This window comes from Alligator sinensis, unplaced genomic scaffold (genome assembly GCF_000455745.1).
Source record: "Alligator sinensis unplaced genomic scaffold, ASM45574v1 scaffold717_1, whole genome shotgun sequence".
Classification (NCBI taxonomy): Eukaryota; Metazoa; Chordata; order Crocodylia; family Alligatoridae; genus Alligator; species Alligator sinensis.
In genome coordinates, this window is record NW_005841961.1 from 3,262,649 (window position 1) to 3,278,432 (window position 15,784).

The 15,784-nt window shown below is 43.3% G+C and overlaps 1 protein-coding gene across 1 annotated transcript in view; it reads left to right on the forward strand.

The window, feature by feature from the left end:
• Positions 1–523: 523 nt before the first annotated feature.
• The window catches only part of OSGIN2 (oxidative stress induced growth inhibitor family member 2), a 35,466-nt gene continuing 20,205 nt past the window's right edge, over positions 524–15,784 (forward strand). The window contains exons 1-3 of the mRNA XM_025200236.1: positions 524–701; positions 11,693–11,829; positions 15,751–15,782. Coding sequence (XP_025056021.1) covers positions 539–701; positions 11,693–11,829; positions 15,751–15,782 — 332 coding nt within the window. The 5' untranslated portion in view covers positions 524–538. The remainder of the gene's footprint in view (positions 702–11,692; positions 11,830–15,750; positions 15,783–15,784) is intronic.

Consider the following 15,784-nt stretch of genomic DNA (forward strand, 5'->3'; position numbering starts at 1 on the left):
AATAAGTTTTGTTTTGACTAAATTGGAGTTGTAATTTGCATGTATGTTCTACAAGTGATGGGTAGGTGTTGGCGACAGGATATCCTCTGGCTATATAAATAATCACAAAGTAATGCATTTATGGGCTTTCAATCTGGTCAAAAAATGAATTAAATATAAACATCTCTAAATGTCCATATGGGTCAGATTCTTGATATTTTAGGGATAGAGTGAGGAAGAAGCGATGGATTAAATGATGGGTTTGAATGAGAGAAATGTTCAATCAAGGTCCTTCTTGCTTCCTAACTCTTTATATGGTTTCTTCGAGAAATAGTTTTCTTCTTTTAGTAGCAAAGACGGAATATTGACCATGTGGATAAACTGTTCTGAAGAATAACATTTTTGTATGTGAACTGATAGCATATGCTTTATTTTTTGCCTTTTCTTAGAGTTTGTCAGATGAATAGTTTAAAAGTAATAAGTAAAATGTAACTTAATTTTTTAAGAAGATGTAATGCTAAACTGATCTTGTGTTTTCTTTCTTTTTTCTTTTTAACTCATGAATAGAAATTACAGTGGTGCTGAAACTGAAGGACAACTTTTAAGTTCCTTCGTGCAGTATTTTGGTGATAGCTTTGAGAGGAAAGTTAAAAGAATGCCATTATTAGAAGAAACCACTCTGCCTGGGGACCAACTCCTGACTCTGCCAATTGTAATAATAGGTAGGTTTGTTCCCAGTAATTGACTTCTGTGACACTACCTTTATTTTAAAGAAATACAGATCAATTTATAATTAATAACAAATGATGAGGATCTCCAAAGTGAAAGTATTTTTTGATTGCTGTAGTTACGGTTAATTATAGTAACATTAAATTATGATGTTAGATGACTAGTTACCAGTGAAATGTATTTGAATGCAAATGCTTATTGAAGGGGGGGAAGAAGTTGACCTGCAGTGTTTAGTATGATTAAATGTAGGAGTGATTTCAGCCCTGATCTGTGGTGTGAGCTACAAAATTATACTTTTTATGCCTATATGGAGTCCCGCTGAGTTGGGGCTACACATTGATTTTGAATTTTGGTAGCTATACTTCAGGTTTTCAGTAACTCTTTATTAATTTTTTTGCACTGCTTGTTAAAACATCTGAGTACTGCAATTAAAATTAATGTGAAATGAAACCTATTTTCCCCAAGCCAGTTGGTTTAAATTAACCCTTTGATAAAGTCTGCAGTCCAGTAAGTAAAAGCTTGCAATATAAAACAGGCTAATTGACTAATTTAGCAATTCTCAGCTAGGTTTCCATGATACCTGCTACCCTCTAACTGCCTGGCCTTTGTGTGAGAAGGTAATTATAGTTACCTTTTATTAACTGAGTAGCACCTCATGTTAAAAAAAACTACGGAGGAGTGCCTAAAGCTTGAGAAAAGTTGAGAGCCAGTGGACTATGTACACCAAGGAATGAGTTCTTTAGCAGGGGACCCTCAATTGAGAGTGCCTAGGTGAGCATCTCGCACCACAAAACTGCAGAATCTTTCTTCAAAAATAGCTCGGCACATCCTAACTCACTTAACTTGATATAGGGATACAGGAGCTGTCTTGGAGAAATAGAGCCCTCTGGCTCTCGGCTGTGGGGGCTGCCTGGCACAACTCTAGGCTCGTGGGATCAGGAGCGTTGCCAGCTCCCCTTGTGGGGTTTGCTCCGTATTGGAGTCTCTGGAAAGCCAGATAGTGGAGCTCCAGACCACAGTGCAGAGGCTGCATGCCATCAGGGATGGTGAACAGGAGATTGACTCCTACTGCCAGGCCCTGCACCCCAAGAAAGAAGAGGAAAGAGCTAGGTTGCCAGCCAGGACAAGGGAGGCCAAGAGGCACTCCCATACTGTCTAGCCAGGGAATTGAACAAAGGTTGTCTCTGGCCCCAAGGCTCACTGCACCATGGTCACCACCCTTCTGGATCTCTGCAACAGGTATGAACCCCTCGCAGCACCAGTAGAGCCTGCAGAGCTTCCAGCTCCTGCGAGTGAGGAAGAAACACAACCAGCTACCATCCCTAAGTGCAACACAGAGTGGTCATTGTGGGAGACTCCCTCCTGAGGGGGACGAAAGGATCTGTCTCCCCAACCCCTTAGCCCGGAAGGTCTGCTGCCTCCCAGGAGCCCATATCTGGGATGTGGCTGAGGGGATCTCAGAACTTATCCAGCCCTCTGACCAGTACCCCATGCTCCTTATTCATGTGGGCACAAATGACATGGCTCAGAGCAATCGCAGCTGGGTCACGAATAACTACAGGGCTCGGGGTTGGGGACACAGGTGTTTTTTTCCTTGATCCTTCTGATTACGGGTCACAGGCTGAGGAGGAGAGACAAATTGAGGTAGTAAACAGAAGACTGCAGTGTTGGTGCCATCATGAAGGCTTTGGCTTCTACAACCACAGTCCACACTTCAGACCACTGCCCCTCTCTCCGTTGGGAAGAGAGAGTCTCTACCTCAGTCCACTGGGGAAGCAGCTCTTCTCAGCCAGAATGGCTGACCTGCTTGACCGGGCTTTAAACTAAGCTGGCCGGAGATGGGCAGACAGCTATCAAAGCAAGCTCACCAAGCATCAACCGCAAAATCAGCAGGTTAGGATGCTCAAGGTAACCCACTCCTACCCTAGCCCAGGAACAGAGCTTCTCCATGAGTGCAAGGAAGCCTAGGGCTTCCAACAGCATACTTACTTGCCTGTATACTAATGCCAGGAGTTTGGGGAATAAACAGAAGGAACTGGTCCTTCTGCTAAACAAAAACGACTACAATCTCATAGGAATAACAGGGACCTGATGGGACTCTTCCTGTGACTGGACTACGGGTATAAATGACTATACCCTGTACAGGAGAGATTGTACTGAAAAAAAGGGGGCGGGGGTGTAGCTCTATGTGAAGGAAAGCTACACATCCCTACAAACTGAGATTGGTACCCAAGGAGAACAACTGGAGCCCCTCTAGGTTAGAATATGAGGATAATGTGGCGAAGGGGATACAGTGGTAGGAATCTACTACAAACCTCCAAATCAGAAATAAGAGCTTGACCATGAATTCACCAGGGACCTGGGCAAGGCTGCATGCTCTCGGTGCATGGTTGTCATGGGAAACTTCAGCTACCCGGACATCTCATGGGAAGATCACTCGGCCAAATCCGATCAGTCTCAAAATTTTCTCACGTGCATGGATGAGCTCTACCTGTCTCAAGCTGTTTATGGGCCAACAAGGAGTAAGGTGCTGTTGGACTTGGTACTGGCCAAAGGGGATGATCTAATCAGCAACCTAAGAATTGAAGGGATGCTGGGTGAAAGTGACCATGAGTTGATCACTTTCACTATCCATCACAAAGCTGGCAAGTCAGCTAGCAATGCAGTAGTCCTCTACTTCAGGAAAGCCGACTTTCATAAGCTCAGGAGGCTTGTTTTTGAGGCCATGATTTGATAGGGAGGGGAGTTCATGATGAGTGGTTGCTCCTTAAGGCAGCAATCCTAGAAGCACAATGAAAGTCCATCCCAACCTGTAGGAAAGGTGGTAAAGGGCTCAGCAATCCCCTTCGCTCTACAGGGAACTCATGGACCTCCTATGTCTAAAGAGAGGCTTATAAAGGATGGAAGCATGAATCACTATGTTGAATTTCACATTTTGTGGCATGACTATCTTTATAAGTCTGACGGCAGGAAGCTTCCAGAGTTTGTACATACCACACCGTGTTCTGGCAGCTCCAACTAATCGGCTGTGCTGGCAAGACATATAGTGAGCCCAGAGAAGCACCAGCTGTTCCAGGGGTGGTAGCAGGCAGCAGAAAGCATGGGCTTTGTCTGTACACATCTTCTGTCAGCTGCCAGGTGGCAGCAGTAGTCTTTTGTTTCTCACAGTGTTTGCATTACTCTGTCAGAAGAAGAGGGGGTTCTGGCCATAAAGATGCTATCTATGAGTTTGGGTGCACTCATACTTTCCAGAAGAATTTAAGCTTTCCAAGTGCAAACTATAAAGTGTAGACCAAACTTGAGAGGAACACCTGCCATTTCCTATCTTTCTGTGTACCATAGTTCAGGACTGTCATGGTTATTGACCTGAGACTGTGTACACACATTCAGATCTAGGAGAATTCTCCCAGGCTTGTTCTCGTGGTAGAAAAACTCACCCAGAGCCATATGTACAGACACTTGAACGCTGAAAACCTAGAGAGTGGAAAGCTTGCAATGCTGACACTGTCACCTGGAGGGGGGGGTCCCTGTGGACATATCTCAGTAGGGTCTGCAGGCTCTGCCTGCCAATAGATGACAGCAATGCATAAGGCAGCCCTGATTGGGTAACCCAGACTGCCCATGGTCATCCTGTGTTGTCAGCATCTACAGACATTCACTTTCTTGAGGAAAAACTCCCTAGGAAGTGATTTGAACCCTGGTTGTGTCCAGGTCGGGTTGTTTTTTTCCCCTGGAGCTGCCAATTTTATTCTGGGAGAAAAAGCCTGAACACTTGTGTATTTGTGGTTTCTTCTGGGAGAACAGTAAATCTCAGGAGAAACAGAATGTCTGTACAAGGCCAGAGTTGCATTAGTTTCAGTAACTGTACATTGTGTGGAGAGAGAAGTGAGCTATGTTAGTCTGAGGCTAGTCAGAAGGCAAGGTAGAAGTACCTGTGCTCTGCATTTCTTCTACCTTCATAGTAGGGCAGTGCTGAAAACAAATGTAGCTACCTTGACTTCTACCAGTGAAAAATACACACTAATATCTAAAGTATGTCTTAGTGCTATTTAATCAGATATTTTATACCTGGAAACCTCTTAACATGATCTTCACAGCGGATAGCTTATCTGTAATATGTGGCTGTCACACTTAAGAGCTCTTAAAAGAAAACAAACTAAAATGAATTAATACTGAAGTAAGAGAGAATAAAAGATTGACGAAACCTGTACACTGTTCTACTTTATGATCTTTCTCCAATGCTGCCCCTCATGATCAAAATAGTCTCCCTGATTATGTGTATGCTGTAGTCTCTCTGTCCTTATATTCTTTATTAAAACAATTCCCCTTCCCACTATTGTTTCCACTGCATCAACACACTAAAAGTAGTAATAATAAAACCCTAATGTGATACTTCCAGTATGCAAGCAATTCATCTCGTGGCTCTATTGCCCTTTCTTTAATCTCCCCCTCTCAGCATTACCTACCTTTATGTTTGATTTAAAACTTGATTCTGCAAACCCTTATTCATTCAGATACACCTTACTCAGGTAGTGCTGTTAAGATCAAATTGGGTTTTAAGATAATGATTTAAAAATTACTTTCTTTTACCAGTGTGATAACAGTACTTTGGGTTTTATTACCAAGATTTGGTTTGGTGTTGGGCAGTTTGCTAGTTTTATTATTAAACATGCATGTGAAGAATGACAGGAGAAGGGGGGGCAGCAGGGATGGAGCCCTGGGTCTTACCCCCCGCTATGATGAAGGTATTCCCGCCTTTCCTTAGCTGGCCCCTCCGCTTTTAAAGTGCTCTACCTAATTTTTTTTATTTTTGCCTCTGTGGAGGTGAGGTGGAGGGAGATGCTGCACGGGAGGCTGCTGGAGGGGGCGGGGCTGACAGAGGGGATTCTGCCATTCCTCAGCTGGCCCTGCCACTTGTAACGTGCTTGTGCCAGTTTATTTTTTTGCCATGTGTGGAAGTGGGGCAAAGGGAGCTGCTGCACCGGAAGTTGCGGGAGGCAGCACTGGCAGAGGGGGCTGCCATTTTAACTCAGCTGGCCCCAGCCCGCGCAGTCAATTGGCACATGTGCAGTTGGGCAAAAGTATTACAGACTGACAGACGGACACACACACAGACAAATTAAAATCATAATTATTCTAATTTTATTATATTAGAATAATACATTTTTAGTATAATCTTGGCACATATAAAGTTGTGTGTAAATAGATTCATGGACACTAGAGCTGGAAGGGACCTCAGAAGATCATTGAGTCCAGCCTCTTGCCCCAGGGGCAGGAAGTCAGCAGGGATCATAGGATCCCAGCAAGATAAGCATCCAAATGTCTCTTGAAGGCGTTCAAAGTAGGTGCTTGAACCACCTCCGGTAGCAGTCTATTCCAAACCTTGGGGGCTCGGACAGTAAAAAAGTTCTTCCTTATAGTTTCATAGTTGGTAGGGTCGGAAGGGACCTGAGCAGATCATCAAGTCCGACCCCTGAACTTTGATTATGCACGTGGCTCTCCTCTGCACTCTCTCAAGCTTCTCCACATCCTTTCTGAATGGTGGAGCCCAAAACTGGATGCAGTACTCTGGCTGTGGCCTCACCAAGGCCAAGTACAACGGGAGAATGACGTCCTGGGATTTGCTCGAGAAGCATTTATGGATGCAAGCCAGCGTTTTGCTCGCTTTACTAACCGCAGCATCACATTGAAGGCTCGTGTTCATCTTGTGGTCAGTCATGACCCCCAAGTCCCTTTCGTCCGTAGTGCTAGCCAGCATGGCACTGCCAAGCCTATAAGCATGCTCTAGGTTTTTGCTCCCAAGGTGGAGAACCTTGCCTTTTTCAGTGTTAAACACCATCAGGTTCTTATCCGCCCATTTCCTGAGCCTGTCAAGGTCTGCCTGGATCAGGTGTGGATGCTTTACCCACCAGAGTTTAGTATCATCGGCAAACTTGGCTAGTCTGCTTCTGACACCAATGTCTACGTTACTAATGAAGATGTTAAATCGTATACGTCCAAGGACAGAGCATTGAGGGACTCCACTGTTCACAGCGCGCAATGAAAATTGACTTCCGTCAACCACCACCCTCTGGGTCCTACCATAGAACCAATTACCCAGCCAAAAGATCGTTGTGAGGCCGAGGCCACGGTTAGCCAGTTTTGCCAAGAGGTGATCATGGGATACCAGATCAAAGGCTTTTTGAAAGTCAGAATATATGACATCAACCTCTTCTCCCTTGTCCAGGTGATAGGTTACTGGGTTGTAAAAGGAAATGAGATTGGTCAAGCAAGACCTAGCCGTAACAAACGCATGCTGGCTATCCATCAGGGTGTTGCCATCAGCCAGTCTGTTAATAATGGCCTCTTTGAGAATCTTTTCCAAGACCTTCCCCAGGACAGAGGGCAGGCTGATGGCCCTGTAGTTTGCCAGATCCACTTTCCTCCCTTTCTTGAAGGTAGGCACCACATTGGCCTTCTTCCAATCTTTGGGCACTTCACCGGAGCGCCAGGAGTTTTCGAAGATCTGTGCCGGGGGCTGAGCTACAATGCTAGCCAGCTCCTTGAGCACCCTGTTGTGTAAGCTGTCAGGGCTGGCTGACTTGAAGGTATCCAGCCTCTCAAGGTGTTCCTTCATGAGGTCAGCATTGATGGAGGATAAGGACTCTCCCTCATCCGGGCCTCCATGTCCCATAATGGGCAGGGGTGTCCAATGGGATTGGTGAAAAACTGACACAAAGTACCCATTTAGCAAGTTTGCTTTTTCCTAGGTGTCAGTTGTCCCATCTGGTTTAGCAGGGGTCCAATGTTGTCCTTGCTTTTTCTCCAGCTTCCCACATATCTAAAAGAGGACTTTTTATTGTCCTTGATACTTGTAGCTAGTTGGAGTTCCTTCGCAGCCTTGACTTTCCTGGTTCACCCCCTGCAGGTCCAGACCAGTGCAGAGTATTCCTCCTTGGAGGTGGATCCATCCTTCCACCCTTTGTAGGTCTTTCTTTTTAGACACAGGAGGTCCGCTAGTTCCCTGGAGGGCCGAGGGGGCTGCTGTGCCATTTTGCTGCCTTTCCTCCAAGACGGGATAGACTTTGCTTGCGCATCCAGGATTGCTCCCTTGAGGAGCAACCACTTGTCCTGAACTCCCATCCCCTTTGGGTGGTGGCCTTTTAGGGCCTCACTGACAAGCCTCCTGAACTTGTCAAAGTCAGCTTTCTTGAAGTCGAGGACTTCTGTATTGCTGACTGACTTGCCAGCTTTACGGCGGGTGGGGAAGGTGATCAGCTCATGGTCACTGTCACCCAGGTGAAGGTGATCAGCTCATGGTCACTGTCACCCAGCTTCTCTTCGATCAAATTGGGGGACAGGAAGCCTGTAATAACTTAACTTAATTCATAAGATCAAATAATTTGTCCTATAAAAATGCCCTTTCTATTAGAAGAATTTTCCCCTTTTATAAAATTCTCTAAAATATACTAAGTAGTCATCATAAATTTGAAAATCCTATTTTCAAAGGGAAATTTAGCTCCTATTTTCATTATCTAATACTGGATGTTACTGCAGATATGTAACAGATGACATCTAAGGGCAACTTTACATATGCTCTGGAGTGAAGGGTGGCATTTTAATAATTAAAATTCCCTCGGTATCTTAGGGGTTTAGGTTGTAGCCGTGTTGGTCTAAGGACATAGGCAGACAAGTTCCTTGGGTGAATTTGATACCTTTTATTAGACCAACCCAAACAGTTGGAAGGAATCCAGGAAGAGCACACACCAACTGCTGAAACTTCCTAGCCTGACGAAGGGTTTTTGAACCCGAAAGCTTGCTTAATAACTATTCTCCAACTATTTGGTTTGGTCTAATAAAAGATATCAAATTCACCCAAGGAACCTTGTCTGCCTCGGTGTCTTATGTATTCAGTGTCCCACACTTCAAAATGATGGTGGGGGCATTAGAACATGTCGGAGCAAGTGTCAGGCACGTGTGTAAGTGCCCTGAGAGTGTAATAAATAGAACAAATTGGAACACCCAGGAACATCTTATTCTAGAATGGAATTTAACCTAAACCTATTACAAGGAATTGAGAGAGGTAATCTTGCTCCTTTGGATTAGGGCAATAGAGGTAATCTGTCATTCGGTTAGCAAATCTATTCCCTCATATTCCAGGTTTTTAAGAGATTGGGAGACAGCGGAACAACTGGGTTTAGAAAATGTGAAAGTTTCAGCAAATGCTAAATTTCAAGATGGAGCCTTAAGTCTAGAGAGTTTTCTGTGCTGAACAAAAAAAGCATTACTGTTTTCCCCAGGCTGCTGTTCATTGCCTTATAAACAAAGAGCATTCTTCAGTTTTCATCCGAATGACAAGCCTTTGTTTCAATTTTTACACTAATTGATTAACAAACTTAGGTATTTGCATTGCAGTGTATTAATTCGTAGTGTGGATGTTTTAAATTAAAGATTGTAGAAGTGGATCTTTGTTCAGCTACAGTTATAATTTAAGAAAGAGGGGAAATGTTTACATTATTTGGATAAGAAGCTCTTCAAGTACAGTCAATAATAAATAATATGGATACTGGGAGTATAATTATGACAGTATTACCCAGTATTACCCAGGTCTTCCAATTGGGATTCCAATGCTCTGGGGATAGCATGTTTGTTTGAAGATGCAGTTCTTGCCAATCTAAAATATTTAAACTTGGAGGAAATTTTTATATTTGGCTCCTTCTATAATACATGGTTAATAAAATCAAGGGATAAGTTTTATTACAGTTGCATTGTGCATGAGATCTATTTTTTTCCCTGGGAATGATTAAGTGCAGTCCTATTATGGGGGTACTTTTGTAGTGCAGAAAAGATCTTGGTGTTTCGCACCAGTTGACTTACTGGTATTTAAGCAGGAAGGTTATACACTGTCACTTGCAATAGAAGTCCCTCTCGCGTTTCTTTTTATTATAGCCATGCCAGCCTTATGCTGGCATCTGCTTCAGGCTATTTTGTTTTTAATTTCAGCCATAATAGTTCGGTTGTTCCTAAGAGCGAAGTTTAAGAGTAGGTTGGGACAAGGAAAGATGAGCTGGACAGGAAAAAGGAAAAGTCACTGGCAAAGACAAAGGGGCAGGCTGAGACTGAATTAAAATAAAGCTTGAACTAGGAGGTGTGACAAGGGTTTGGGGGAAGTCGGGAGCTGGTTATGGACACAACTGGACAAGAGAACTGAGACTAAGTAGTAATGTGTAGGGGAGGAGGGGAAACAGGTCCATCAGGAGTTGTGGTCCTCAAGAGAACTACATTATTTGGTTGAATAATGAACCAGTAGTTTTGTGTAGTGAGGAAGAGCCTGGAATCAAGTAGCAAAAGGAGACTCAGAATATAAGATTATGATTTTTTTTGGCAGGGAAACTGGGACTGGCCAAGGGATGAGAATAAAGTTACAGTAAAAAGCCGATGTTAGAGAAGAGACAGGACTGAGATGGGGACAGGTAGAACATGACAAGGGAGAAAAACCTCATATTTGGGAGGGAGCAGACAAAATAAGTCTGTCTACTAGAGGAGACTCCTTTCAAGAACTGAAAGATTCATGGATCTCCCCTTTTGATAATAAATTTGCTTTCAAAGTGTGTTTCATTCAACCTTTTTTTACAGGTCCATATAAAGGATAAGTGCCATAGTCAAGCCCATGAAGACGTATAGTAATTCGGTGTTCAGAGCAGGGTTTGAAAAATGTGCAGTAAATATTGCACAGGGCGTGCACCTTCAAGAATGAGAATAAAAAAATATTGGAAGATATTCATTAGGTGAATGCTGCATATTTTGTGCAAGTGCTGAGGGCAGTGGTCTGGTGGGAGAAAAGTCATATATGCTATCGTGTGCTTGAACTGCACATAAGGTTCCCCAGGCTTTTCCTGCCTTAAGGCTTGGTTGGCTTTGCACCCTCAGTATTCTTTTTATCTGGTTTTGGTGTGTATGCATCTGTTATGGTGGTTTCTAAATGTTAATCATGTCAAAATCCCATATTGTTTAATACAACTGAAAATGCAATAAGTATCTGTATCTGATACTAAATCTGACGATAGATACAAGTTCCTATCTATATTACCACTTCTACCATATAGTAATCCATTTGAAAACAGCTATTTTTAACCTGTTCTGATTTATATTAAAGTTATGGTATTGATAGGGTACAATATCATTCTATAAACTATTGGAAAAGGGATTCAGGAAGATGTTAAAATAGACCTTTTTGCTGCTTTTATTAGTTTTCAAACTAAGCCCTGGCCACCCCATCAACTAACTAACATACATCTTGGCCATAGCTAATATTTATGCTGATGTGCTGAGCTTAGTACTCATTTTGCTTCCAAGTATTGTTTGATTCCATTTATTTCCCCCATCTGTTTGTATCCATCTGTCATTCATTGGTCTTACCCTTGCATTCTGAGCCCTTTGCATCAGGGACCAATTGCTCTGCACTTTCATAGTGCCTAGTACAGCGAGGTCCCGGCACTGAGAGAGCAAATAATCTGCTAATTATAAAAGGAAGGACAAATAGGCAAACTTGGGCTGCTGGTCACCTGTCATTGTTACATTGACTGTGAGATTTGAGTTGTGAATTTTTTTTCTAAAAGTTTTTCTAGGAATTAACATGAAGTCAGATATATGACAGTTTTTCATAGGTTTGTTGAATAGTTTATGTGAAAGAGACTTGGTTGGTAGCTGATGTAAATATCTTTAAAAATGTAACTACTTTTTTTCTCTTTTCAACCAGCTATTCTTCTGTGCCACTCAAATATTCTGCTGAGATATTTTTGAAAAGGCCCTTTGTAATAGAACTTGAAGTAAACTTTTCTACTCGTAGTAAGCTTTTCTTGAACAAGGACCTTGTATGCCTTACACGTTATTGTGGTGCTACAAAAGAAATAGCAAGATAATTACATAATTTACAAACATTAGTTTCTGTAATATGATTCATGACATTTTTGTTAGAATATTAACATCTTCTTTTTTAAAATAGGGAATGGACCTTCAGGTATTTGCCTTTCTTATATGCTGTCTGGATACAGGCCATATTTGTCTCCTGAAGCTATACATCCAAATCCCATTTTGCACAATAAATTAGAAGAAGCTAGGCATCTATCTATTGTTGATCAAGTAAGTTTGTGTCTTTCTTTTTTTCTAAGCCCTTTAGCCTGTTTGATTTTCTTTTAAAATGTTAAATTAATACGGTAGTAGACTCTTCCTTTTATGCATTTCCTTAGCATAGGTCTGTGCTGATTTAACATAAGTAGGGCTGTTGGCACGTACTTAACCCACAAAGAATTCTTAGACTCACAGTAATCTTAATCTTTGAGAGGTTTGTGGTATAAGCATAATAGTGGAAGCCAGGAGCTCTCATTGTGGTCTGAAGCAAATTGTGGGGTCTTTCTTCCATGTCCTTCCCCAGTAAAATGAAGATATTTGTTAGGCTCCCCCACAAGGTATTATAGCACTTGAAAGTAAAACATGCTAAATTTAATTATAAGAATTACAAGCCCAGAAACTGAAGCCAGCTTCTCTGCAAGGATTCAGCAAGCTTTATCTGATGAATGTAAAATAGATTAACAAGCTTTTCATCAACTTTTGACACTGCTTTCTTTGCACAAAATAACATTAAGCTTTTTGGCTTAAATTCAGTTCTGATATAAAACCCTGCACTGCTGAGTAAGTTATATTTTATACTTACTTAGACAAAACCTGAATCTAATTGATAACAATACTCACTTACTGTAGGATATAGTGCTTAGTTGAGTCTGTACTCTCACGTTGACAAACATATTTCACTGTGCTGGTTTTAATTCATAGAACTTGGGGGAAGAGTGGAAGAATAACCTGGGCACAGGAAAAGAGAGGTATGAATTTTGTATCAGTAGCTGAAAAGTTGTAGGTTTGTTCTTTTTAACCAGGCAGAACACAAGGTAGATTTGCACCTTCATATATTAACTAAATCAGAGGTGTATAACATAAGCTTTCTTAAGTAGAAGGCTTACTTTATCTAATCCTGTGAAGGGGCTGCAGGAAGCACAGCTGCTAAATTTAAAAGCAGTTATTAGAATACAAAGGGTAGGGAAGTGGGGGAGGAAAAAGAGGGAAGACTGCTGAGAAAGGAGAGATGGGTAATGGAGAGAAAAACAAAGCAGGTAGCTCATTTACTATTGTAACTCATGACATTTTACAGGTAGTACCATGAGTTATAATGATCCCCCAGACCCAACAGATGTTTGCTATTGGGAGATCAAACTGCTATTTAAAGCGGCTTCGTTCTCCCCTAGCAACACCCCTCCACCTTCCTAGCCCAGGCACTGTTTTCAGAATAGGAGAGGGGAAAGGGAGCAAAGGGAGCTTGTTTTGGGGATTGCCCAGACAGTGCTGGAGGGTGGGGCAGTTGGATTGGAGCCTCTGCACCTTGGGAGGAGGGGGTCCAATCCACTCACTCCACCCTCCAGCACTAGCTGAAAAAACCCACACCAAACTTCCTCTTCCCCCTTCCCATTCTGAAGACAGCACCAGGAGAAGGGCTGAGCTGCAGGCTTGTCCAGGGGTGCTGGGGGTGTGTGGCTCCCCACCATTGCACATACCCCTGGGGGAGGCATGAGGGCATGTGCCCCCGCTGGATTCTGCACAGGGTGGAGGCAGGCTGCTCACTGGGCTCTATGCCCTGCTGCCGTTGCCTCAGGAGCTGCGTGTGACACCATGTGCCTCCTGCGTACTGGCTGTGCTGTGTCCTCTGCCCGCCTGGCAACAGGAGGTACAACTAGTGTTGCACACAGCTTCTGAAACAACGGCAGTGGGACACGCAGCCCAGTGGGCAGCCTGCCTCCCCCCTGCACACACCTGGGGCGGCAGGTGCCTCCCATGTCTCCCCTAGGGTGTGCACAGTGGCAGGAGCCCCCCCAGCACCCCTGGATGAGCCACTCAGGGCTCGAACCGTCCCACAGCCTGGCCGGGGGCCCCACTCATCCCTGCCCCTGCCTCTGCCCCACTCCATCCCTCACCATGAGGCCTTGGTCTGCCCCACACCCCTTCCCCCCAACATACTTACTTACCTGCTGGATGCTGCTCCACATGAAGCCAGTCTGCATTCCTGGCCACCTGCAGCTGGCTATCTGTCTCTTTGTGCGCCACTTGCCCCATACCTCTCACAGGTTGTCTGCGTACCACTTATGGTACGTGTACAAGAGTTTGGGAACCACTGCTGTAGAGCACTTTCAGGGGCCAGATCAGGTGAAAATTGTCACTTGTGTCTGTACCTTCACAGACGTATGATTTTATAATGGCTAATCCAGGTCATGGGATAAGAATCCATAGGCTCAGTTTAGAGCATATTTAACACAATCCAATCTATGGATGAGTTCTTGTTCCTTAATTTTCCGTTCAAGTTCATTTCTTAAGTTTTGCTGTCTAAGAAGACCCACTCTAAGCTCCTTGGACATTCCATTGCTGACCTCAAAGTATTTTGCCTTTCTAGTGCTACTGTCAGATCAGTGTTCTTTAATTCTTATGAGTATGGATTGCCCCATCTGTCCAATATAGATAGCAGAGGGGCACTGTAAGCAGTTGATGGTTTATATAATATTGGTTAAGGTGCAGGTGAATGAACTTTGGATGAACTGGAAAATAGTTTTTATTTGGTCCAGTGATTATGTTGTCTATGTTAATGAGGGGGCACAGCTGGCATCTGGGTCTTAAGCAAGGTCTGGTGCTTTTAACATAATTCAGTATGTCAGCATTGTAGGCATTAAAGTCTTGCTGCTAGATTTGTGGTGGGAAAACCAGTTCCTGGCTACAGATACTCTGTATGCTTCTGTCATTTAGCAGCCACAGAGTATCATCGGTTTTTTTGGAGAACAAAACATCACCTTTCCTTATCTGCTAAGAGGAAATATCTATAAAATACCTAAAACCTATGAATAGCATTTAAATAAAATAGGAAGACCACTTCCTGTCTAGTTATCCTAACATGATGATATAAAATAGGGCTGGCCAGCTGATGGCCCACCAGTTGCATGTGGCCCATGAAGGCTTTAATTTATAGCTCTCAGGCTTCTGGTCTGATCACTGCACCTTCAGTGTTCCTGCTGCCACTGGGGGTCTCTGAGCCCCTCATTCCTCCTCCAGCTTCTGCTTCCTCTCCCCATTCTTGGAGATGGGACAGCACAGCCTGTGGGAGTCCAAGGAGCCTGCAGCCTGTGAGGCTCACAGTGTTTCAGGGTCTAACCCCCATGTTATGCAGCATTCATGGTGTGTAGTCCTGGGGACATGCAGCCCCTGGCCGCTGAGAAGTTGGACACCTATGATGAGACGACAGATTTCTAAAATCTCCCTTACTTTGCGTTATGGAACTGGAATTATTGGAAATCCCAGATATTCCTTTTTAAGAGGAACAGACCATCTTCTTAAAAATGATGCTTCCTCTCAAAGTTTTCCTAGTGAAATGTATTTCAGTTAAGTTAAAATGTGTCCCCAGGGTTTAGCCTGCCCTCAGTTGTCTCTTGATAGTTTTCCAATGTTGGCTTGTCTTGCTAGGTTTGGGGTTAGGAAGGAATTTTTGTCTAGCTCTGACTGGTTTTCCTTTTTATTGCATCACCTAGTCCTCCTTTCTAGGATCTTCTGTCACTGCCGTGTTTGTATTTTCTCTCTCTCTCTCTCTCTCTTTCTCCTGTTCTTTGCCTGTGGCATGTTGCCAGGTTTGGGATGATTTTTCTCCATCTCGAATAAGGTGTTTTTTCAGTCATGATGTTGAAAAAGGTGAGAGTAGTTCGTTCTCTCTCTCTGGAACTTTTAGAAAATGGCTTGCCTCTGAACATGGGATGGGGCATAATAGTCAAGGAGGCTTGTTCTAGTCCTGGATTCTTACATTATGGAAGATGCCCCATAGGAAATATTTTAACCCAAAAGTAACTAATTTACTGTGGGTTTCTTTTAATTTTTCATCTTTTAACAGTGACTTTCTATTAGAGTTCTCTTATGCACATCAGAATCCTGTACTGTGTAGTAAGAACTGTATTACCAAGGAACTCTTTTTGCCTGATTTAGGATTTGGAATACTTGTCTGAAGGACTTGAAGGAC